Source organism: Hemicordylus capensis, chromosome 5 (assembly GCF_027244095.1).
Source record: "Hemicordylus capensis ecotype Gifberg chromosome 5, rHemCap1.1.pri, whole genome shotgun sequence".
Lineage (NCBI taxonomy): Eukaryota > Metazoa > Chordata > Lepidosauria > Squamata > Cordylidae > Hemicordylus > Hemicordylus capensis.
The window spans coordinates 123,652,860-123,679,471 of record NC_069661.1 but is presented as its reverse complement, the minus strand read 5'-3'; the positions used below and the strand labels follow the sequence as shown (position 1 = coordinate 123,679,471).

At 42.4% G+C, this 26,612-nt stretch overlaps 1 protein-coding gene across 2 annotated transcripts; it reads right to left on the bottom strand.

Moving 5' to 3' along the window:
• Positions 1-1,236: 1,236 nt before the first annotated feature.
• MSANTD1 (Myb/SANT DNA binding domain containing 1) lies at positions 1,237-25,464 on the bottom strand. Of its 2 annotated transcripts, none has more exons than XM_053256921.1 (4): positions 25,422-25,464; positions 24,703-24,967; positions 4,007-4,291; positions 1,237-1,605 (listed from the first exon to the last, which is right to left on the bottom strand). In XM_053256921.1, the coding sequence occupies exons 2-4, from the start codon at positions 24,954-24,956 to the stop codon at positions 1,365-1,367; spliced, it is 780 nt and encodes a 259-aa protein (XP_053112896.1). In that variant the 5' UTR covers positions 24,957-24,967; positions 25,422-25,464; the 3' UTR covers positions 1,237-1,364. The 2 variants fall into 2 exon arrangements, with proteins under 2 accessions (XP_053112896.1, XP_053112897.1); XM_053256922.1 differs by lacking the exon at positions 25,422-25,464 and adding an exon at positions 25,086-25,144.
• Positions 25,465-26,612: the final 1,148 nt, after the last annotated feature.

Genomic DNA, 26,612 nt, shown 5'->3' with positions numbered 1-26,612 from the left:
TTTTGGAATGACAACCAAGGTGGCAATCCTATTATGCACAGTTGTGACTAAGCAACCCCCATTGGGCTTGGTGGGACTGGCTGTGACTTCTGAAGAGGTGTGCATCGGGGCATTTTGTTAAAGCTGCATTAATCACGCTGGAGCACGCCTTCGTGCTCACATCCTTAAAAACTTGCAAATTCAGTTGCCTAAATATTGGATCCTGTAGAGACAGAGAGGGGAGTGGTGAGAGAAACATGTGGAATGGGAATATGTTATGATACACATGTAGAAATGTTTCTGCTAATGTGTATTATTTGAATAAATATTCTTTACATTCTTGTGTTGCTGTTTGGACCCTCAAGAACCTACGTGTTAAAAATGTAGTGTGTCACAGGGTGTGTGTGTGTGTGCCCATGTGTGTAGGGGGATGATGCTTATTTTGCGGTGGCAGGGCAGGGGCACAAAAGGCCTTTAGGTCCAGGCTCCAAAATTACCTAGGTGAACCTCTGGTTGTCCATTTAGCCAAGCCTAAGTATGCACTGCTCTGCTGCATTCCACTCTGTAGACCTCCAGGATAACAAAGAGGAAAAACTGGGCTTACCTGATATATTTTCTTTTTAGACCCTGAGGAATTAACTGTTCAGACCAGAAGCTGCAGAGTCTGGAGTCAGAATGTTTCATGGCATCTAATTTCAGAAGTTGTCCAAAGACAGCGAGACCTTGTTGGGCCCTCCGATTTCCTCCTGCCCATCTCCCTTACATCCTTCTTCATGTTTTATTTGACATTCACCATTTTCTGTTTCATTCATACATGTTCATTTAATTGCATATTTTATCAATAATGGGGGAAAATTTGACTTTTTTAAAAAAGTGTTCAAATATGTTTATACAAAACTGGTTTATACTGAATCAGACAATCTAGTCCAGTATTGTCTACTTTGACTGGTAGCAGCTCTCCAGGGTCTTCAGATCTTGCTACCTAATCCCTTTTTTAAACTGGAGGTTCTTGGGATTAAAACTGGGAACTTTGCATGCAGAATGATGTTCTTAAACCAGAGTGAAAACATTCTCCCTATGTTGGGGCCTGAAATAATGTTGTTGGACTTGATCCTGAGTGTTCCAACTCTATAAATTTTGCAACTCTCTAGGATCCAGAAAACAAATTCACAAAGCTGGACCAAATATTCTTCCATTAAGAAATGCCCAGTTGTCTAGATGGCTCATGTCCTACAATGATTGGACTCTTCATTTAAGTATATTTACAGTACAATTTTAATGTACCTGGAAGGAAGAAACAACCCTAGGTGCTTCTAGGTACCTAGAAATATGCAATTTCTCAAAAATAGATAAATATTGTACTTTCAGGAGCATTGCAAAGGAGACTAAACATTGGCTTTGGAGATCATTTTCTCCAGTAGGTTCATCATTCTCTCTTGCAGCTGCAGACTCTGAACCTGGATTATGTTCTGCTGATCCAGAATCCTTCGCACTTCCCTGCATGTTTCTTCCATAGCTCTGCTCAACTTCTTTTGTTCCTCTAGCATTGCTTCCATTAATTTTAGCTTCTTCTTTTGAAAGCTACAGCTTTGCATTTTTCTTTTTTTCACAGGTCTCTCTTCAGTTCTGAAATACAAATGTTTCAGCATCAAATCTGGTCTTGCAGCGTCATTATCAAGAGCCCAGTGTCATAAATCTTCTCAGCAAGCTGACTCAGTAATGTTCTCCTGGACTAGGCAAATATCAATCAGCGTAGAAAGTGAGTTGTATTTTAAAACCTAGATCAGGGTTGGCCAGTCTGAGGCTTTTGGGATGCTGTTGGACCAAAGCTCTCCTCATCCTTGGCTATTGGCTACTGCGGCTGGAGATGACGGGAGCTGTAGTCCAACAGCAGCTACACTTTGGCTGTCCTTGAGCTAGATCTAAAAATCTAAAAATGTCTATGTCTAAAAAAGGGTTTTCTGGATATAACAGTGTTTTATGAATTCAGGATTCCCACAAAACCTATTAGGTATCTGCACTAATAGCTGACAGAATCAGCACAGGCAAAAGTTGAATGCCTGAACATGCATCAATCAGGCCTATTTTTGTCTTCAGAAATGAATGTTTGAGGACAAGGGGCTTCTGGAAGCTCACCCAATGCAACAGAAAATATATTTAGAGCTTTCATGGGGACATAAACTACCATAGCAAATATACTTAAAAAGTTAACAGGAGCATAGAGGTCAACAGCCAATTCAAATTTAATGCAGAATATTAGGATTGTATTCTGGCATTGTACAATGTCCCCAAGCCTCAGGACTAGATGGGCCTTGGCCCTGATCCAACAGGGCTGTTGTTATGATTGTGTGCTCTCCCTGTTACCTGCCTGTTTGAGAGTCAGAAGTATTCTGCTTCCGATTCAGATCAGGAACAAGCCAGGATTACTTGCTACATTTGAACCAAATAATCCTGGTTTATTGTGAACAAAGGTCTGAAACAAACCAGAATGTCAAATACTTTTTACTCTCAAGGGGGGAATGCATGCTCCTGAGGTTCAAGGGATTTTGTGTGAAGCAAGGATATGCTGATGGCTCCTTTTTACATCTGAACTAACCCAAAGTGCTGCATCACTCAGCAGAATACTTAATTTTTTTCTTTGAACAGCAGCCCCATTCCCTATCGCAAACTGCTTTGAAAATTCTCGTCAGTTTCAGTTTACTGTGCAGCATGTGAGGCTGCTGTTCTGATCATTTCATTTATTTATCTTTTTAACATTTTTATGCCCCACTCAATCAGGCAGAAATGTCTCAGAAAGGCTAATACATAATTTAAAGCACAACAAGAATGCACAGAAATACAGAATAATGACAGAGAAATGGAGAGATCGTGTAAACCAGATTAGAAACAGCACTTAAGAACACAGCATCTAAAAGGCCTAGACAAGTAAGAAACAGAAAGACATCAGACTTGGGCCAGGCAAGCCTCCCTGGGGAGAGACCTCCAAAGCCACAGCCGAAAAGGCCCTCTCATAAATCCTCACACACTTCACTTCCATAGGCAGAGAGACCTCAAAAAATGCCACGGAGAATGTTAACAGTTGGATAGACTCCTGTAAGGAGAGGCAGTCTTTAAGGTAAATTAAGCCCAAAGTTAAAACCAAAACCTTGCACTGGGCTTGAAAACAAATCAGGAGCCAATATAGTTTGTTGAGATATGTTCCATGTGTATCATGAGGCCATAGTTGGTACACCAGCTTTACAAATCTTGGGTTTCAAGGGGAGCACAAGCCTATCCACAAGAGACCAGCCACCTTCTACCAACACAGGGAAAGTACCCACCAATGGGATCTCTATCTTATTGCTAATGCACTTCAGTTTACTGGTCCTCTTCCAGTTTAATATAAATCATAGATACTGGTTTAGCACCTGCACGACCTCATCTGAGATTGATGAAAAAAGGTTTGGAGTCATCACCATATTGATTACATCACACTCCAAATTCTCTGATGACATCACTCAGCAGTCTGATGTAAATGTCGAACAGCACGGGGGGGAACAACACTGAGTCACATGGCATATCAATTGCCATGTGGCAGAACAATAGTCCCCTGGAACCACCTTCTGGAAACTGGCATTCAGTTAGGAACAGAACCACTGAAAAGTGGACTCCAATGAAGGAAATCATGGTTGATGGTATCAAAAGCCACTGAATGGTCCAGAAGAATTACCAGGGCCACAAAGTTGTTTCAGTGTCAAAACCAGGCTAGAAACTGAATTGAAATGGATCTAGATAACAGTATCACCCAAGAACACCTGGAGTTGCATTGCCACTACCTGCTCAAGCAACTTACCCCAAAGGGGTATATCTCACCAGACAACAGTCCAAACAAGTCTGAAGGTCCAAACAGGACTTCTTTAGAAGGGTCTCAGGACCATCTCCTTAACCTAAAGTAAGTGGTCATTGTGGAAACAGGCTTCTGTGGCTTATGTTTTATACCACAGATAGCCCAAAACACAACATATACACAGTAGAATATAACTGTTACCTTAACTTATAAGAAAGTAAGCTGGACGAGCTCTCAGAATGCTCATCTTCGAAAAATTCTTCTCTCCCTTCATATGTGAACTGGTTATATGGCAGATAGAGAGGTGTAGACTTGGCAGATGGTGACTGCGAGGCCTCAGTTTGTGACGTTGAAGGGCCTGGTTGCTGACTGTCATGCATTTTCACATCATTGTGCTCTGACACTTTTGATAGTATTCTGTCAATTGTTTTAAAATAAGGCCAATCAGGTGCAAGGGTTTCACTGTCAGTCATGCATTTTAATTTCCTGCAATGAAGGGGGAAGAAACACATTCATGCATGAAAACTCAGAAACTCAGTCATTTCATGCAGTTTTCAAAAAATCTATTAACAATAATGTTTTAGTGTGTAAAACTATTCAGAGCTTAGTATTTTAATTAAACTGGGGCCACTAAAGAGAAGAAAACATATGTGGGTATTTGAAGCTCCTTCTTTCATGAATTTACTTTTAGTATTTTACGTGGAGCAAAAGGTGAACTACTTTACCAGTGAAATGGCAATATTGATATATATCTGCTGTATACGTTCATGGTAGGGAACTGTTTAAGTTCATGGCAGTGGTTATTCAATTATGTTTTGAGTACACTGCATGTTAATTTATGTTTTAAGTATACTGCACACACTGCCCGCAAATCTTTTAAGGGCAAATAACTGTACTATCAAGGGGGCTGAAATGCTTCCTGAAATAAAATGATCTTGAAAAAGTGACTACAATATATGAGGCATGTGATTGCATGAAATCAAAGTTAAGGCATGTGAACATGAACCTTAGCTTACAATTTCCTTGTTTTTTGATGTATAGACATAATTCTTCTCTTAAACGGAAGGCTCTTTTAAATACTAGGATTCCTTGTTTCTTGAAAAGGAAAATTTGCTGAATTTCATGATACTACTTATTTGCAAAGTCAACATTTGTATAGCACTGAAGCAATTTGTTCCTCTGGTCCCCAGACTGATACATATCTAGGATCAGAACCCAGTGGTTGAACCAACAGAAATCATTCTGTTCATCTATGGAGTACAACTGTTGAATGTGTTTACAGAAGACATTCCCACTTAGACATATCATGCCCCCAAAGATCAACACAATCTGTGTCAAGACACCAAAGAAGAACTAAAACTTCATGCAGACCAGATAGCTCAAGCAAATGAGCGCAGTTGCAAGTCACAATTATAACTAATATATGCAACATATTAAGTAATTTAGAAGGCATTCAGTAAGACATTTCTCACAACAGAACAAGAACTCGGGCAAAAATTGTAATCTCAAGAGCAATGAATATATGGTGCAGACAATAAAATCCATATGGGATTTATCACTTTTTTAAAAAAAGCCACGTTACAAACTACAGATCAAATAAACCATGGCAGAGTGAAGAACCAATGCAGAGTGAAGCCTCTGTCACACAGGCACACAAAAACACTGAGGCACCCTCCTCCTGCCTGCCTGCCTCTCTGTCTCTGTCTCTGTCTCTCTCTCTCTCTCTCACACACACATACACACACTAATAACACAGGCAACAATAGCAGCTACTGTATCTATAGAGGGGAGCAGAAGGTGAAGACACTCTCTTTCAAACATAAATTTTGTGACACAGCCCCCACCCACCCCACCCCACCCACACATACGTACCCAGCTAATGGTACAGTATGAATGGGAGCAGGATTTAAATCCTCCCTCTCGAGGTGGTAATCTTTCATATAGGGCTATAAGATTTCTATGCTAGGTGGTATAAAAATGCAATAAATAAATAAATAAATAAAGAGGGCAACCCTACCCAGCTCCGACGAGGAGAGAGGATAACCTTGTATATAGCCTCTGCTAACTGAGCAAAGAGGCACCTTTTAAACAGATAAAAGGTAAAGTGTGCCATTGAGTCGGTGTTGACTCCAGGCGATCACAGAGCCTTGTGGTTGTCTTTGGTAGAATACAGGAGGGGTTTACCATTGCCTCCTTCCACACAGTATGAGATGATGCCTTTCAACATCTTCCTATATCGCTGCTGCCCAATATAGGTGTTTCCCATAGTCTGGAAAACATACCAGCAGGGATTCGAACCGGCAACCACATGCTTGCTAGGCAAGTCATTTCCTGCTGCGCCATTAGGTCATTTTTAGCTGTCTTCTATTTAGTAGGCGGATAGCTACTCCTCAGCATAGCATCCCTTCCAGAGGCTACTGCTGATATCACCCTTATGTTTCTTTTTAGACTGTGATCCTCTCTGGGACAGGGAACCAACCTCTCATTCCTTTTGCATGCAAGTGGCTTTGAGAAAAATGGTATATACATCTTATAAATAAATAAATAGAGCCCTCAGGATAATAATTTTTAGCCTTAAACTAGATTTAACAAAAAGAAGTCAATAAGATTAAGTATTTGCTTAATTGCAGCAAATCTGGTATTGTGGCTAAATTACTGACAATAAAAATAACTAAGAATACTATACATAAAATATTAATTGTATGCTTCAGAGGACAAGTGCCAAGTCAGAGAGTTACATCTGTGTGTGAAATTACTCCATGTTTATAGCACATATATTTATCCAAATCTTTAATTATGTATTTTGGATGTTAAACAATCAATTTTGATAAATGAGTGTAGACTACACAACTTTACTGCCCCATTTATACAGCACCTTTATTAACACTGCAACATAGATGGCTGAATTCACATTGCCATTCATCACTTGATAGTAAAAACATCAAGGGATGATTTCCATGTGTGAAAGAGCTGCTACTGTTCATATACTGCTAATGGAACTACCATATCTCAAATGCAGTGTATTTCAAGAGACTGAGTTCACACATTCAGTGTGAGCAATAAAGTAATGTTACATGCATGCATAAACTGAAATATGTGAGAATTATGGGGCCTTAGAGCTCACGTTTCCGTATAGTTTACATTTTTAGTGCACAGAGTGCAAGTCACTACAGAATTTAAAATATACATATCTTGATTTATTTCCATTTTAAAAATCCAACCCTCTTGGCTGTTGGCGTCTCTTTTTATTATGGCAGTATTTTGTTTACTATTACTATTTGAGCTGCTGAATGAAAACAAGATTAATCTCTTGGGACTTGTAAAAAAGCTTTCAAAATAAATTATAAATAACACTACTCTTGTGCCAGTTGAAGGCTAAAGAAAGGAGCAAAAGTGCAATACTTAAGTTGTGTGTCTGTCATGAATGAATCATTCAAATGGAAGAGAAAAATGGTAAAATATTCAAATGTAACTTTCTGCAATGATTTTACTTTATGAAAAAAACAGATTTAGTGGGCATAACAGAAACATGGTGGAACAGTGAGAACCAATGGGACACTGTTATTCTTCTTGGATATAAGCTCTATAGAAAGGACAGGGAGGGGTGAATTGGGGGTGGAGTAGCACTGTATATTAAAGAAGGGATAGAATCTAACAAGCTAGTTAACCTAGGGTGACAATACAAGGCCTGAAAATAAGTGTGGTACAAGGGACGTGCTATCTCCTGCTGGATAAAAATGCTGACAGTGACTGGGAGTTGCAGAAGGAAATCAGGGAGGTGCCAAAGAAAGACTAAGCTATAATAATGGGTGACTTCAATTACCCACACATAGACTGGGTAAATTAACAGTCACGTAATGACAAAGAGGCCAAATTTCTAGATACGCTGAATGATTGTGCTCTAGAACAGTTGGTCATGGAACCAACCAAAGAGAAGATGGTCTTGGACTTAATCCTGAGTAGTGTCTAGGACCTGGTGTGAAATGTCAGTGTCATGGAACTTTTAGGGAATAGTGACCATAGTGTGATCAAATTCAGCATACCTGTGAGGAGAGAATCGCCAAGGAGGTCTAACATGGACACTTTGAATTTCAGAAGAGGAAACTTCTCTAAAATGAGGAGTTTGGTGAAGAAATAACTGAAAGGGGAAATCAGGAGAATCACTTTGCTCCAGAATGCATGGAGTTTGTTTAAATGCATGGAGTTTATTTAAAACCACAATACTAGAAGCCCAGTTAGAATGTATACCAAAAAGGAGGAAAGATACCACCAAGTCCAGGAGGATGCCAGCATGGCTAACAAACAAAGTAAAGGAAGCTATAAAGGGGGGAAAGAATTCCTTCAGCAAGGGGGAAAAGAATTCCTTCAGAAATTGGAAGGCCTGCCCAAATGAAGAGAACAGAAAGGAACACAAACTCTGGCAAAAGAAATGCAAGATGACAACAAGGGAGATGAAAAAGAACAGTCTGAGGAACATTTAGTTTCAAACACCCTGCCTAAGTGAAAAAGGCAGTATTGCATTAACAAATGGTCCCTTGCATGAGCAAGTGTGGGGCAATGTGCCTCAGGTCAAACTAGCAATTAGGGTTGTGCGTTTTGTATTTTTTCTGTTTCGATTTGTACCAAATACAAATCAACCCCATTTTGTATTCTGTCTGAAATTAAGCCTTCTGAATCACCCCAGTTTTGTTTTGTATCCTGATTAATCCGAATCTGAATCTGAATTAATTCGGATTTAAAAATGGGTCACATGGCCAAAAGAGTGGGTGGGGGTTGTAGTGCCCAATTAGTGGAAGCTACCACAAAAATCTCAAAGGAATTGGGCAAATGGCTGATTTTGGGTGAATTTTTGAAATTTGTGCGTTTTTCAGGTTTTCCTCATAGGGTATAATGGAGGTTTCAGGAAAAGTATAGCTTCACAAGGCTAGCTTCACAAAGCTTCACAAAGTATAGCTTCACAAGTATAGCTTCACAAGGCCCATAGTGGAGTGTGGTTGGTGGTAGTGCCCAGTTGGTGCAAGGAAGCTACCACAATTTTTTCAGAGGAATTTGGCAAAGGGCTGATTTTTAAAGAATTAATGAAGTTACGCGTCTTTCAGATTTTCCTCATAGGGTATAATGGAGGTTTCAGCAGTCCCGTAACTCCACTTGGGGGGCAATGGGGTGGCCCAGAGCAAGTGGCGGTGTAGTGCACATAGGGTGCCAACCACCCACATGGGTTGCCAACCCATGAAGTACAGGGTTTTGTTGTTCTAGAGGTGTTCTGAGAGTAGATTCTCTGGTAGCATATGAGAGTGGATTTATGGTTTTTCATTAAAAATCTCATTTGCTACCAGAGAATCTAAACTCAACACCTCAGAAACAACAAAGCCCAGTATCCCAATGGGTTAGCAATCCAGGGGGGTGGTTGGCACCCTCTGTGCACTACACCACCACTCACTCAGCACCACACTAATGCTCCCCAAGTGTAGTTATGGGGCTGCTGAAACCACCATTATTCCCTCTGCGGGAAAAGCTTCCCTAAATCACAAAAAATCAGCCCTTTGCCCTATTCCTTTGGAATCTGCGTTGTGGCAGGCACCCCTTGGGGCACTTCCACCCAGCCCACTGTTCTGCCCCAGCAGACCCCTTTCTGCCCCAAATCTGCCCCAAAGACACTCCAACATTGACAATTCCTAAGAAAGCAGCCCTTAGGCCAATTCCATGGGAGTCTGGGTTGTGGCAGGCCACCCAACCCACTGCCATTGTTATCTATGTATTTAATTCTCTTGGGACATGCGTGCCCAGGATTTGGCGACGAAACTCTCGCGACAAGCTGCAAGAGTTCCGAAGTGAGGACTGAGGAGGAGAGGGGGAAGAAAGTGCTGGCAGTGGCCTCCGGCCAGCTGGTGGGTGGAGGAGCGGGGAGAGAAAGGCGACGGCGGGCAGCGAGTGGGAGAAGAGAAAGGCAGCAACGGGAAGCAGGCAGGGGGAGAGAAAGGTGGTGGGGGCAGCGGGCGGGGAGAGAAAGGCGGCAGGTGGCGGGCAGAGGAGAGAAAGGCAGCGGCGGGCAGCGACTGGGGGAGAGAAAGGTGACAGCGGGCAGCGGGAGGGGGGAGAGAAAGGCAGTGGCGGGCAGCGGGTGAGAAAGGCAGTGGCAGGCAAGGGGAGAGAAAGGCAGTGACAGGTAGTGGTTGGGGGAGAGAAAGGCGGTGGCGGGCAGTGGGCGAGGGAGAGAAAGACAGCGGTGGGCAGCGGGCAGCGGGAGAGAAAGTTGGGAGGCAGCGGGTGGGGGAGAGAAAGGTGGCGGCAGGCAGCCGACAGGGGAGAGAAAGGCAGCGGCGGGGGGCAGTGGGCAAGGGGAGAGAAAGGCAGCGGCGGGAGGGAGGGATGAAAAACAGTGGCGGCGGCTCTGTGTGGGGGGAGGAATGGGAGAGGAGGAGGGCTGGAGAGCGCGGGCCGGAGGGAAGGGGAAGAGAGAAGAGACCGGAGGCAGGAGGAAACGGGAGGGGAAAACAGCTCTGTGTGGGGTTGGCTAGTTATTATTATTACATTTATATCCTGCTCTTCCTCCAAGGATCCCAGAGCAGTGTACTACATACTTAAGTTTATTTTTTCACAACAACACTTTGAAGTAGGCTAGGCAGGCAATTAGAGAACTTAGTTATGTGCTAAATGGGCAGGAGCCGAAGTATGGAACTGTTTGGATCTTCAACCTAAATAAGAAGGTTTTTCAAGATCTCTCCAGGAAATTGTGTGGAACACCCAAACTGACATTTCATATTAAATATTATATTTGTAGGGCTTCCCCTTTGAGTCCATTGGCCTTGAACATCTGGTAGCCCCACTTGTAAGTGTAGAAACTGAATACCTGCTTGGAATTAAGCTCATCGGAGCTCAGAAATTAAAATATTACTGTGTGCACTCTGAGCTGGTCCAATTGTAAAAGAGAGCCATTTCCCAGTGTGTTAATAATAACCCAGCAGCAAGTGTATGCTTTTTGCTTTAACCAAGGATAATAGCTTGTGCCTCCCATATACCTTGAAAGAGACTTGAAGAGCGGTGTCCTTGCTGGCATTTTGTTTATTTGTTTTGTTTTCTGCACGGGCTTAGATATTTTAAATGCAAACAGGACGGGGCATGTGGAATCTTAATCATTACACACAAAATAATAAAGAGGGAGAAAACTGGGGGGGGGGGGGGAGAAGGAAAGGAAGCCTTGCAATCTCAGCAGCCGAGACAGAGTTGACAATGGATTGGCTGCTCTCAACTCAACTTAATCATTTCATTCTCAGCACACAATTGCATCACAATACAGTGCATTTCTCTTAACTAAATCGCCCAAGGGAATGTCATTGTCTTCATTTGTCCCTTTTTGCATATCTTATCTTCTGCTATGCTAATCCTTCTGACAAACACTCAGTCAGTTGCTGCTGGAGAGACAAAAAGGACAATCTGCAATGCAACTGCAATGCTGAAATTGAGTTCCGGTTTTCCTCGAAGTATACAAAATTCGGATCAGAGAGGAGGTCATTTCGGTTTGTAAACGAAAATTATCGGAGGTCTAATTCTGGTTTTGATTTGTAGACAAATAATCCGAAATTGCCATTTCCGGGCACAAATCGATTTGTGCCCAAATCGAAATGCACAAGCCTACTAGCAATCTGACTGAATAGGACACTCCCACTCCTTTCTCTTACATAGAGGCATCAGCCTGCAAGCAGACCCTATTTCAAAGAAATAAACCAATCAGGGAGGAATTTCCTTGACTAGTCAGACAACAGTTTGAAACAGTCCTTCTTGGAGTAGAAAAGATACAGTACATTTCCCAACTTGTTACAAATAACAAATTGGCTGGTGATGACTTAGTAGAGAAGTGGCCCATAGAAAATAGCAACTAGTAATTTTTTACATGTGAAGACATCCCAATCCTGAGATATGCAACCAAGTTCAGCTCCATTCACTAAACACAGCACATCGCATAGCTTTACCTTTGCCTTTTGTGGAGCAAAATCCACTCAAAGTGACTCAGTCCAGCTAGCAATGGACATCTTTGTTTTGCACAAACATCTTTGCCCTACAGGGAAGGAGAACCCTTGATTTATTCAATTCAAGTCTTGGTATGATTTTCAGTATATTTGCCCTGACCCCACCACATGTTTTCAGAGTCATCACAGCAGAGAGAGAGTCTTTACATCATGTAGGGGAGTCCCCTGGATTACACTATCTGGCAGTCTCTCAGACACGTAATATTTTGCTACACTTTTCTTTCTTGCTTTTCCCCGCCTGTCTACTGGTGAAGAGGCCAACTAATGTGCAACGAACACACCAACAATCCAAGGAAGGAAAAGGTAAAACTAACATCTTGCTCTTCTAAGAGTCCTCAACCGCTTTTCTCTCTTTGCCTCCCTCTCTGCTTCACTGGCACTCTTTAATAAAAGCCTTCAGCCAGGATATGATTTAGAACCTTAGCCAAACTGATTGACTCTCCATTAGGAGTTCAGCTAAATTGTTTTCAGAAAGACTCTGTTAGAATATTATCCAAGATTTATTGCATTTGCATAACAAAACTCTTCTTACCTTCTGTATCCCCATGCTGTTATTAATAAAGCTTTAAACTCTATTTTCTGCCTCCTCATCTTTCCCAAAATACCAAAACTTGCTTAAATTGATAATGAAACCAAACTGCTCCCCACGCGTAGCTAATTTCCCCACTTAAAGCAAAAAGCAGAGTTGGAGTGTCTAGCCAGCACTCTAGTGCAGTTCTGGTAGCAGGGATTATTAAGGAGGATATGGATATTGCAGAGAAACTAAATGAGTTCTTTGCATCTGTCTTCACAGCAGAGTATACTGAGCATTTACTGAGTATACTGTGCCTGAACCAGGCTTCTCAGAGACAGAGGCTAAAGAACTGCATCAGGTAGAGGTGATGAGAAACGACGTTCTAAACTGTCTGAAAAAATTAAAAATTAACAAATCACCAGACCAGATGGCATCCACCTGAGAGTCCTTAATGAACTCAAATGTGAAATTGCTGACCTACTTACAAAAATATATAACTTATCCTTACAATCAGGCTCTGTACCAGAGGAATGGAAAGTAGCCAATGTAACACTGATTTTCAAAAAGGGATCCAGGGGGGCTCTGGGAAATTATAGGTTGATTAGCTTAATGTCTCTTGCAGGCAAATTGATGGAAAGCATTCTCAAGGATAAAATTGCTAAGTATATAGAAGAAGAGGCCCTGCTGAGGGAGAACCAGCATGGCTTCTGTAAAGGTAAATCTTGTCTCACTAACCTTTTGGAGCTCTTTGAAAGGGTCAAGAGATGTGTGGATAAAGATGTGTGGATAAAGAGGCATCTGGTGGGCCACTGTGTGAAATAGGATGCTGGACTAGATGGGTCTTGTGCCTGATCCAGCAGGGCTGTTCTTATGATCCAGTTGACATAGTATACATGGACTTTGAAGAAGCATTCAACAAAGTTCCTCTTCAAATACTCTTGAGAAAACTTAGCAGTCATGGGATAAGGAGACAGGTTCATGTGTGGATTGATAACTGCTTGAAGAACAGGAAACAGAGGGTAGGTATAAATGGACAATTCTCTAAATGGAGAAAAGTAAGAAGTGGGGTCCCCCAGGGATCTGTACTGAGACCAGTGCTTTTTAATTTATTCATAAATGATCTAGAAGTTGGGGTAAGCAGTAAGGTGTCCAAATTTGCAGATGACACCAAACTATTTAGGATAGTGAAATCCAAGAGATTGTGAGAAGCTCCAAAAGGATCTCTCCAAACTGGGGGAGTGGACAACAAAATGGAAAATGTGGTTCAGTGTGAGCAAGTGCAAAGTCATGCATATTGGGTCAAAAAAACCCAACTTCACATATATGCTTATAAACTGAGCTGTCAGTGAATGAGCAGGAGAGGAATCTTGGGGTCATGGTGGACAGCTTGTTGAATGTGTCAACTCAATGCGTGGCAGCTGTGAAAAAGGCCAATTCCATGCTTGCAATTGTTAGGAAGGGGACTGAAAACAAAACTTCTAATATTACAATGCTGTTATACAAAACTATGTTCAGGGGCATACCTAGGGTAGGGAAGGCATGGCACATGCCCCGGGTGCCACTTGAAGGGGGGCACAACTTTTTTAAATTAAAAAAAATTTTAAAAGGCCGCTGAAAATAAAATGCCCACCGTACATGCTCAAATGGCCTCTGTGAGGCACTAGGGCATGCCAGGCCTCACAAAGGCCATTTGAGCATGCGTGGTGGCCATTTTGTTTTCAGTGGCCATTTTTTAAAAAATAATATTTTTTTAAACGGCCACTGCACATGCTCAAATGGTCCCTGCGAGGCCCTAGAGGCCAGCGGGGGAAGGGAAACCTTTGCAACCCCCCGTCACAGCCTTTAGGAACCCCCCCCCGAAGGGGCTACAGGTAATTAAAAAAAAATTAATATAAGTCACTGTACACATATTCAGATTAGCACTATGTACAGAGAATCAGGGCTTGTGGATACTGAGCTGAAGCTTATCAGCTAGGATTGTATTCATTTGCTCTTACTTTGCGTCTTGTGATAAGTGAGTTAAATGTGATGTCTTAATAATATAGCTATTAATGGTGAGTTTGTCTTTGAATCAGTGTGAAATCCTTAGTATTAAGGCCCACTGGGAGTTTCTTGCTCTCTTTCTCTCATTTTAACTGTCTTTCTCAAATACTAGAATATATTCCAAGCAGTGACACAGTTTACTCTGCATATCCTTTATTTTCACAGTATCTGGGAAAAGTCACATTCTCTATTTATTTTTAAAACTTATATAATAGTGGTGCTACAATGCATAGTAGAGAATTAGACAGGCACTTCTGTTTAGTTTTCCAAGTACACCTCCACATAGTATTTGGGTATTTCATGAGCCCCAGCATACTGAAATTTGTAGTTTCCCAGCATTTTTTGGTCCGGCTATGTCCACTGCTAAATAATTTTTGAAATATTAAAAGATTATTGAGCTTGACTTGTATTTTTCAGCTGATATTATGGTAAAGTTATCTGAAAGATGGGTGTCAGATGTTTGGACAGGGGGCACAATTTCAGTGCTTGCCCTAGGCACTATTTTCCCTAGATACGCCTCTGACTATGTTGTGGCCGCATTGGGAGTACTGCATACAGTTCAGGTCACCTTATCTTAAGAAGGACATTTAAGGTGCAGAAGAGGGCAACCAAGATGATCAGGGGCCTAGAGCACCTTCCTTATGAGGTAAGGCTGCAGCACCTGGGGCTTTTTAGTCTAGAAAAAAGACATCTGAGGGGAAACATGATAAAATCACGCATGGTATGGAGAAAGTTGATAGAGATAAAATTTTCTCTCTCTTGCATAACACTAGAACCATGGGTCACCCCATAAAACTGATTGCCAAGAAATTTAGGACTGACAAAAGGAAGTACTTTTTCACACAACCTATAATTAATCTATGGAATTATCTGCCACAAGATGTGGTTACAGCCACCAATCTGGATGGCTTTAAGAGAGGCTTGGATAAATTCATGGAGGACAGGTCTATCAATGGCTACTAGTCTGAGGGCTATAGGCCACCTTCAGCCTCAAAGGCAAGATGCCTCTCAACATCAGTTGCAGGGAAGTAATTGAAGGAGAAGGGGGATGTCTTCAGCTCTTGCCTGTGGGCTTCCCAGAGACATCTGGTGGACCACTGTGTGAAACAGGATGCTGGACTAGATGGACCTTGGGAATGATCAAGCAAGGCTGTTCTTATGTACTTTGTCTATTCAGCAAAGCAAATATTCAATGCTGAACTTTGATTTGGCATTATTACAGCTACACACTCTTCAAAACATTTATATTCTGCTCTTCCTCCAAGGAGCCCAGGACAAGTTTCTCCTCACAATAACCCTGTGAGGTAGGCTAGGCTGAGAGATCAGTGACTGGCCCAGAGTCACTCAGCAAGTATCACAGCTGAATGGGGATTTGAACTCGGATCTTCCCGGTCCTAGTCCAACACTCTAATCACAACAACATGCTGGCTGGCTATATTATTATTATTATTATTATTATTATTACATTTATCTCCCGCTCTTCCTCCAAGGAGCCCAGAGCGGTGTACTACATACTTGAGTTTCTCTTTCACAACAACCCTGTGAAGTAAGTTAGGCTGAGAGAGAAGTGACTGGCCCAGAGTCACCCAGCAAGTCTCATGGCTGAATGGGGATTTGAACTTGGGTCTCCCCGGTCCTAGTCCAGCACTCTAGTCACTGCACCATGCATCTGTATTTATTTATTTTTATTTCTCTATGTAAACCGCTTTGGGAACTTCTTGTTTTCCAAACCGTGGATAGCATAATTTCAGCTATATTGAGATCTGCAGATAACGAGGCCGAGTGTACATGGCCTGACCATGGATATGCAGAACCACAGGTACTGGCCTGTAGACAACGAGGGCCACCTGTATATTTGGGGGGTTTTTTTTAGTAATAGATGTATGGGACCTTAAAAAACTGATTTGTGGAAGCATAGGTCAGAGCAACCTTCAGCCCTATTTATGTGGAATGTTGGAAACATCTTAGCTTCCAACTGTATTGAATCACCTGGGAATGCGATCTTCGTGGCTATCAGGTGATAATCCCGGGTAATTAACTGTCCTAGGAGAACAACTGATAACAGACTTCCTTCCCATCCATACCTGCACAACAGAATCCAGCTAGTTTTTTAAAAGTGTCTTCATCTGATATGTGCAGTTTCATCTTTAGGAGGCATCCAGAGGCTCCACTGCTTGATTACAACAGCAAGAGCAGCAAGTAAAGTTGAAGCCACTAAGGACAAGCAGGCTTGCTCTAGGGGTATGTGCCTCAGCATTAAAAAATGAAGAGGAGGTGTTTTTTCAGCATGATGGAGGAAACAAAGGAGGGGTACACTTGACATCCACTTGAGAGAGAAAACTGTCTGCTGGCTTTGTTTTACTGTTTTGTCTTTGCAGTGCTGTCAAGCACACAGCTTCTTTTGTACATCCTGATCCTAGGCATGTTTACTCAGTTGTAAGCACTACTGGATTCCATGGAGCTTACTCCCAAATATATAAGCATAGAATTGAAATTTTACTCTCCTCCGTTTCCCCCTCCCCCAAGTTCCCAGATAGAGTATCTTCTGGCCAATCAGGACAGTATCTGTGCAGAATCAGTTAACTTTTCTTAGTAGAGAGAAGTCTGTCGCATATGGACACTTGAGGGAGAGGTGACAAGTTCTTGCTGGTTTACTCTGACCAATGTATGAGATACTTCACAGTTAAGTCACTCGGATCTGTTTTGATTTAGACTCTATATTGATTACAGTGCTGGATGATTGTTTGAGCTGTTATGGCACTGAAGATACACATCCTGCCTACGCATGTAGACAGGATGCTTGGAACTGTAATGTCATCCACCTGTGTGCTCAACCCTTGTCTTTCATAGCTGATTGGCCGCCAGAGCGGGGCTGGCCAAGTGGGTTGAGAGGGCGGTAAATAGCTCAAGAGAAGGAGAGGAGCCAGCGTGGTGTAGTGGTTAGAGTGCTGGACTAGGACCGGGGAGACCCGAGTTCAAATCCCCATTCAGCCATGATACTAGCTGGGTGACTCTGGGCCAGTCACTTCTCTCTCGGCCTAACCTACTTCACAGGGTTGTTGTGACGAGAAACCTAAGTATGTAGTACACCGCTTTGGGCTCCTTGGAGGAAGAGCAGGATATAAAATGTAAAAATAAATAAAAAATAAATAAAATAAATTTTGCCTGAAAGAGGCAATAATAAAATTCTTGTTGAAGAAATGCTCCCTTGATCCCACCTTGTTGGATAGTTACTTGTCGTCAGTTCCCAAAATTTCAAGCAAGATGCTGAAGTGAGTGGACGCAAACCAACTCCAATAAGTTCTGGATGAGACTGATTATCTAAATCAGGCCTGCACAACATAAGGCCTGGGGGCCGGATTCAGCCTGCAGGGACTGTTTGACTGGCCCTCAAGTATCCTGCAGCAACACAGGAGCTGGGAACTGCCTTATAGCACCATTCTTTGCATGTTTTCTCAGAAATATGCTCCATGGTGTTCCCAGTGAGGCCTGCTCCTATATAAGCATGCCTAGGATTGCAGCCTGAAAGCAACAGCAATTTAGGGAGAGGAGAGGACTTAGCATTTGTTTGGGGCTGGCATGCACTCCAGGAGCCCCACTGATGAGCAGGGACAGGACCCATTTTCTGGCCACTATCCTTTAAAACTTTAAAGGATAAAACTATGGGTCGATTGACAGGGGGAACAGATCCACAAGTAACTAATAATATTTTTAATTTGAATGTAATGTGATAGAAATTGACCTCGGCCCCTGCACACCAAGTTTTTGATGGTTCCGGCCCACTAGGGCATTTGAGTTGTGCAGCCCTGATCTAAATCCTTTTCAGTTGAGTTTTTGGCCTATTTGGGGACCAAGACAGCCTTGCCATCATGGATGACCCTCACTTGGAACTGGATGGGCAAGTGTTTCTCTGCTGGTTCTTCAGAAGACCTGGGTTTTCAATATCATTTACTATGGTGCTCTTCTGGGTTACATGTCTCTAGGATGGTGCTTATGGGTGCTATTTGATAATGGTATTGGTTTTTCCTGGTAGGTCTTTCAGAAGGTAATGCTGAGGAATATCTTCTTGATCCCTTGACTGTTGGTCAGTGGGGTCCTGCAGAGTTCCACCTTGTCCTCTATGTTGTTTAACATTGATATGAAAACACTGGAAGTTCAAATTGGAAGTTCAAACTTCTAGAAGTTTGAAATTCAGCAGCATCAATATGTGGATGACCCAGCTCTGTTCTTCTCTTCCATCTTAGTTTCCACAGGGTAACTATGGAAGTTCTGAATTGGTGTTTGTCTGCTGTAGTGGACTGGATGTGAACAACAAATCGAGGCTTAATCCAGGCAAGTCAGAAGTACCAATATAGTATTTACTAGGTTTCCCCCGATTCAATGTTAGAATTTGGGGAGTTGTCTTAAATTGAGGATCCTCTTCTTTTGGGTAAATAGTATAGCCTATATTTAACTCATCTTTTAAAAGGAGGCCATCTTAAACTGAGGGTTGCATTCTATTTGGGTAAATACAGTAGTCAGGAGACCTGTTGTCTCAGTGGTATGCATTCAACCTGTTCTGAATGGAGTTGCACAACCATTTGAAAGAGCAGGTTCTCAGTTCAGGAGTACATGTGCACCCAGCTTGGCTACTGGACTGCCACTTGGCAACCATGGCAAGGAGTAGTAGCCTTCCAGCCTGGTACCCTGAAATTTGGTCTCCTCCCCCAGCCATCTGGCCACCTTGATCTGCACAACTCAGCCTCTCTCTTCTCCCTCTTGCTTCACCACTCTGCAAATTTCCCTGCTGCATATGCCTCCCACTGCTGAAGGCCATCTTATCCTACAGTGTCTGGCTGGGCAACATTTCCACCACCCCTTCCTGCTGCTATCCTTGGGCCTCCGTAGCCCTATATGGGTCTGTCCTATTCCACTATTAGCTGGTACTCCCAGATGATGCCACTTCCTGGCATTTATAACCACAGTGAAGCCAGCTGGTGACATCTTTGAGTGTGGTGTGGACAGGGGCTAGCCCACTGGTTAAGTTGGGGCCACAGTGGGATTCAAATAAACAAACAGCCCCTCCCATCAAGTGCTTCTCCGCCTCCCATGAAATCCCCTGTTTCATTCTCTTCTGTGGTTGCTTAAATATTCATTGCTCATCAACAGAGGAAAAGACATTTTCTACACACACACACAGCCTTCTGCCACTGTGCTGCTAGGCACAACCCTCTGCCCATTGTGTGTGTGTAGAGAAGCCTTCTTTCCAGTCACTTTTTCAAGAAGCGGAACAATTGCTCCAGTTTCACATAGGGAGGGGGCCAAATTAACAATGACTAATAGCACACCCAAACTGAGTTAGTCAAATGAATGAATGAATGAATGAAATTGACACAAGGTGCAGTGAGAAAGATAGGGAGGTCTCAAATGCACTCTCAACCTCTCAGAGTCTTAAAAAGAGACTGCCCCTTCCCCATCAAATTCCAGAGTGGAAGCCCTGTTAAGGCCCAACTATTCATTGCTTTACAACAGACTCAAGAGTCTTGTAGCACTTCAAAGACTAATTGTGGCAGAAGTGTTCATGGACTACAGCCCACTTCTGTCAGATGCAAACTGGATTTTCACTACATACTGTGTAACTAAATCCTCAGTGATAATCTCTGAAGAGAGTTCTAGTTCAGGGATGCTTTTGCCACAATAAATCTTAGCTTTTAAAGAGCTACAACACTCTTTTGTTGCATCTTTCCCATAAAGCAGATGCTTGGTGCCAACCCTCAGGGTGGCTCTCTCCATCTGGCAAGGTGGATCTCAGCCAGAATCTGCTTTGTGGTAGTGGCTAGGATCTCTGGGCGGTTTACAACAAAACAATAAAAACAACAAATAAAAAATTTAAAATATTACAACAATTTAAAATTTAAAACGTTAGAACTATTAAAAATAATCAAACTATTAAAACAGTATCTAAAAGCCTGGGTGAACAAACGTGTCTTGACTACCTTTTTAAAAGTTGTAAGAGATGGGGAGGCTCTTATTTCAGCAGGGAATGTGTTCCAAAGCAATGGAAAAGGCTCATCCCTGAGTGGCCACCAGATGAGCCGGTGGCATCTGCAGACAAACCTCTCCTGATTATTTCAATGGGCGGTGTGGTTCATAGCAAAAAAGACATTCTCTTAAATACCCAGGGCCCAAGCTGTTTAGGGCCTTATAGGTTATAATCAACACCTTGTATTTTGCCTGGATACCTATCGGCAACCAGTATAGATCTTTTAAGATAGGAGTGATATAGTCTCTCCGAGATGACCCAGAGACCTGGCTGCTACCTGTACATTCTGGACCAACAGCAATTTCCAGACTACGTACAAAGGCAGCCCCACATAGAGCGCATTGCAGTAGTCAGGCAGCCTCTACTGTTCTGAGATCATTTATCTCAAGAAACTAATGCAGCTGGTGTATCAGCTGAAGCTGATAAAAGGCTCCTCTAGCTACTGCCTCAACGTGGGACACCAGGGAGAGGTTTGTGTCCAGAAGCACCCCCCAGACTGTGTGCCTGTTCCTTCTGGGGAAGTGTGACCCCACCCAGAACTGGCAGATCAAAATAATCTCCTGAGTTCCGACCCTACAGAATAAGTACCTCCATTTTATCTGGATTCAGTCTTAGTTTATCTGTCCTCCAGCCCATCACTGCCTCCAGGCAGGCATTTAGGGAGGTTATGCCTTCTCCTGATGATGTTGACATGGAGAAAAAGATTTGTGTGTCATCAGCATACTGATAACACCCTGCACCAAATCTCCTGATTTTCTCTCCCAGCAGTTTCATGTAGATGTTAAACAACATAAGGGCAATACGGAATCCTGAGGGACACCATACCGAAGTTCAGATGTTGAAGAATAACAGTCCCCGAGGGACACTGTCTGGAATCTACCTGAAAGGTAGGAGTGGAATCACTGCAAAGCAGTGCCTCCAACCCCCAACCCCCTCAGATGCTCCAGAAGGATACTATGGTCAATAATATCGAAAGCCGCAGCAAGGTCCAAAAAGATCAACAGAGTCACAAACTGGAACTGATCCAGCCTGACCACATAAGAGGAGTTGCTGGACACCTCCAATTCAGATACTGCAGTAACTGTGGGGTCTAAATCCAATTCGGCCCAAATATGAGAGATTTTATCCACAAAAAAACTCATTAAACACGTCACAGCGGGTAATAGATGGTTCCAAGTTCTGATTCAAGGGAGGAGGGGCACTTACTAGGCCTCTCACAACCCTGAACAACTCCGCTGGAAGTGAACTTGTGGATGGGCTGAAAGAATCTCTTCTTTGCTGCCCATATTGCCAGAGCATAGATCTTCAAATGTGCTCTATGTTGTAATCTGTCGAATTCAAGTCGAGTCTTCCTCCACTTATGCTCTAGTAGTCTACCTTGCCACTTCCACCCCCATAGTTCTTCCATATACCAGGGCCAATTTTGAAGTGGGTTGGAGAAGACGCTTAGAACCAACCATGTCTACTGCCCTGGTGAATTTGCTGTTCCAATTCTCCACCAAGGCATCAACAGGATCACCTGCAGAGCCAACACTAAATCCCTCCAAGGCTTCTTGGACCCCTATTGGACCCAATAACTTTCTCAGATGGACCATTCTAATGGGCCCCTCACCCCTGCAAATGTGGGTTGTGACTGTGAGTCCAACCTTAACCAGATGGTGGTCCGTCCATGACAATGAGGAAATCACATGAGTCCCCACCCATGGAACACCACCATGATCAGAGTAAAAGACCAGATAAAGCATGTGACCAGCAACGTGTGTCAGTCCTGAGACCCCTTGGGATAGGCCCACAGTGGTCATGGCCACTATGAACTCCTGATCCGCCCCAGACAAATTGGTCCCAAAGTGGACATTGAAGTCCCCCAGCACCACAAGCCTGGGGGACTCCAACGCCAAACCTGAGACCAAGTCCGTCAGCTCAGTTAGGGACTGTTGAGCAGCACGGCGATCAGTACACCAACAGAAGTCCCAGTCTATCCCTGGTCCCCAAACTTAGGTACACACATTCAGTATGGTCAGACATTTCAACAGGGATCCTGGTCAGGGAGAGGTTATTCTTATAGACCACAGCCACTCCATCTCCTCACCCATGTCCCTGCATCTGCTCCTCAACAGAGGATCCTGGAAGGAGAAGCTGGGACCAGACTGGGCCACCACCCTCCCCCAACTAAGTTTCTGTAATACATACCAGGTCTGCCCCTTTCTGACTTATTCTGGACAGACCTGGCATTACAGAGGAGCAAGGTGAGGGTCTGTGGGAGGTTGGCACTGCTTCCCAGGGTCAAAGAACTGGCAGGACAACCAGAAGGGGAAACAGCTAATAGATTTCTGACTTCCCTTCCTCTGTAACAACTCGCTGACCTGCCAACTTTATTTCTTCTATTTCCCACCACCACCAGAATAGTCAGCCCATAGTCAGTGGACACGCTCCCTGTCTCCCCGTCCCTAGACAAACTAAGACACATCTGAAACACCCAGGACCTAAAAACAACAAAAGCCAAAATAATACCACCTGGCCTTATATTTGATTTTCTCTCCAAGAACTAAAGCTGACTGGTTCAGGTGTGCTAAACCCACTGAGGTTACCATTGTTTAAGGCCTAAGCCATAGCTAAACCCAAACTGAACAACAGAAAGGTATTTCATTCCTGTCATATGTTAATATCCTTGACTAGCGATCCTGAATCCACTCTTGGTATTTAATAAACCTTGCAGAACTTTAGTTGTAAGACCAAAGCAGAACTCTTCACAAAATACCAGCTCCTTTGCAAATAAATTAAGGTCTTGTAAGTAGAACCTTCTGCACAACCCCACATGAGCAATTGTGGGAGGAAACAGTGCAATAGAAGTGTTAATATACATGTATCATAGTGTTCTCAGCTATAATGCTATCATGGGATCAGCAGTAGGAACAGGGGTAAGTACATCAAGGATGGCCTTAATGCCATCTCACATAGTATTTTCAAAACTTGCACATGTATAGACATTTATCAGCATGCTCATTCCATTCCCTGCCACCATCTTGTCGGAGCCATCACAATTTAAGAACTGAATCTAGGCCTTCAGATTAAAAACATCAGCATTCTTTTTCTGGATTTCTTACTCTCATTATCAGAGTCTGAACACATAATAATCACCATGTTCCAGTATAAACATCTGTACAATCACTAGGGCTGAGCCTCAAGGTGGGAGGTAAGTGCAAATAAATCATTTGGGGAATATTCACTGTTGTATGCAAAACACCAATCAACTTAAGAGGAAACCATCTTAAAATGGGCTAGTCGAAAGACAAAATGCACATTTTAAAATGCTTATCAAGATTCCCCAGATTGCCTTTTATAGCATAGCCTATGATTTAAATACAGGAAAGCTGCTCTAACATGAAACAAGAAGATTTAACATGGATGCCTGCTGTAACTTTTTCTCATTGTTACTAATGTATGCTTTGAGAAGAGATTAAATAAAGGAAACACATATTTGAGATTCATGCATTCCATGTTACAACATGTTGTTTCAAAATATCACTTAGCTAAAAGCAGATCTGGCAATTCTGTGCCATAGATATAAGAAACCATTTTTCAGCAACAGCATGCAAATACTTTTCTGTGGGTTCCCTCCCACCCCCACCCCCAACAGCAAACGTTTCATTCTCCTAAATCAACTTTCCTTCCTGATGGACAGTAACTATACTTCATTATCTCCTTTTAGACACCTCTGTTGCCTCCCCCAGCTGGAAAAGAATTTACAGTGCGCACTGATTTATTTCTGCAAATGTAATTGTTCATTTGCTAATGCTGGTTACAATTATAGCAACGTGTGTCACTCAGTGATGAGGCATGCAGTTATTTTAGTCCTCTGAAGTGTAACTCCCTCAATCTGCAATGGCAAAATTTAGAGAATGCTTTCTAAAATTCTTTTACTTTACTTTTTTTTAAAAAAAAATTATATTGAGGAGACCAGTTTGCAATGAAGCTGCTCTGCTCTGGATTTAACTGTAAATAGAAGCTAATGTGAGAATATAAACAAAATATTTTAATATACTACCTTTGTATTTCCTTGTTTCATAAAAGCAGTAATTATATTAACAACCAAAGCTATTCTAGCATTTTGAAATACACAGGAGAAAAATTAGGAATGATAGCATGGTATGGTAAGAGTGATTTTTAAGAGCACTATGAACAGCCTTTAATCTTTCATCTATGGACTATCTTTATAAGATCTTTCCAGAAAGACAAGAACCTAATTAATGTCAATAAATTCTCAGAATAAAAGGAATTAACTGAAACTTACCTGTACTGGAATGTCATGTTTGTAATTTTTATCTTTATTTCTTCTCCATGGCGAATTTCTCCAGTCATTTCAAAGAGTTTGTTTGCCATTTTCTCATAAACTTTGGCATTCCTTTTAGTTTGTTTCAGTTCATCAAAAAATTCTTCCCAAACCAGCATTAAACCTCTCATTTCTGCATCAGTCCAGTTCCTGGCCCTCCTGTGCTTCTCAGTCTGAGAAGAAACAATATAACTGGGGATTTCTGCTGCAGCCATTGCTGAGAGACCTAAAAGGGTTTTAAAAGAGAACACTTAATATAGATTTTAGTTTTTAGTTTAGGATTTTGCAGTGCAAGGCATGCATATGAAGCTACAGGATTTGAATGACAACAGAACACATGAAACCTCTTTGCAACAGCTTGAAGCTTGAGTGCACAAAATGGGGCCTACATCTGACAGGCAGGAATTTAGTTAAAAGCTTTTAAACAGAGAAACGTCATTTTGATGTCACGTTTCCATAGCAACAGAGCAACTGCATAAGCTACAACAACAAAAACCTTTTAACTGAAAGCCAAAGAATCAGGACAAAGTTGACAGGCCATCAATATTAAAGCTTTTAAACACTTTAGGTTTCACACATACATACACACACAGACACACACACACACAACACAGACACACACTATGCAGCTTTTGAGAAGGCTGCTTTTAAGTTTTTACTTCTTTTTAGATTTGTCTTACCTTTTAGGCAATCTGCTGCAAGCAGGGGGTCATGGCTGCCTGAATGAGCTTTTAAGTTGTGCCTTGACAGACTCCCTAGGAGGTGGCAAAGACTGAGGCCATGTATGCAAAAACACCCCTTTACAACAATTATTTCTATAAAGTCTCTCTCACACCTTTGTGAAAGCATAGTTAACATTTGAAGGGCTCCAGCAGTAAGGAAAAGAGTTAAGCAGCTAAAATAGTGCTAGATGCATCCCCCCACCCCCAACATCCACAGAAAGAACATTTGTGTGTCAGTATACAGTACGTGTGCATATATGAAAGAGACACCACAACCAGTTTGGGTTCTGAGATGCTTTTCTGCTGCTAAGCAAGCCCATCCTGCAGCTCTTGTCAGCATGAATTTGCCTTTTGTAGGTTCATATTACCATGTATGTATTTGCACTCTGAGCAATTTAGATGCTGTTTGGAGTCTTTTATTCAGCCCTGTGTTGCTGCCACAGGACTGCCGCTGAGGCATTTTAAACCTGCCTTATGGTGAACCCATAAAGATTATTTATTGTGTAAAAGGGGGTGGGGAGAGGAGAATGGCATGAGGATTAGAAACTGTAAATAAATTGCTGGGTTTCTGTGGCAGTTTTCTACATAGAAAGCTAAATCCTGCTCACTGTTGCAATGGCAAAACGCAATTTAATTTCCCTGACGCATCATTCCATCGCATGTGCTGTGCTAAACAAAATGGGCTCGACTCTACGATCCATAGGATTTATGCATTGAAGCCATGCTGATGGATAAGAGACTGCTTATATTTTAAAAGAAATCCCAGGCAGTAGGAGAAGGGAGGAAGGGCTAATTTTTGTGTGTGCAAGCGTTTTCATTTTTCATATCATAGCAAGAAGGACATTGGTGCAGGGTGTTTCCTAGAGATTAATGATGAGCACGAGTTAATGGACCCAGCAGGTTGTTAATCCCCAGGAAATGTTCTCATGTGCTTTAGTCCATACTTAAGTATCCTATCAACTAATTACATTCTCAGTCTGAACAACTGCACAGGATCCTAGAAAATGGAAGAAATGAGAGCTCACACAATGCCTCTTTCAGGCTGCAAACACAGACCTTCTCTTCTTGCCTAGCTTCCATTCCCTTTAAACATCCTTTCTCCACCACTGCAGCATTTTAAGGGAAGAAAGTCAGAATCTCTTTATTTTG

Coding starts and splice junctions, on each gene's coding strand:
- MSANTD1 (XM_053256921.1), bottom strand. CDS start 24,956: ATGGCTGCAGCAGAAATCCCCAGTTATATTGTTTCTTCTCAGACTGAG. Junction 4,292..24,702: donor AACATGACATTCCAGTACAG/GTAAGTTTCAGT, acceptor CCTTCATTGCAG/GAAATTAAAATGCATGACTG. Junction 1,606..4,006: donor TTACTTTCTTATAAGTTAAG/GTAACAGTTATA, acceptor TTTGTATTTCAG/AACTGAAGAGAGACCTGTGA.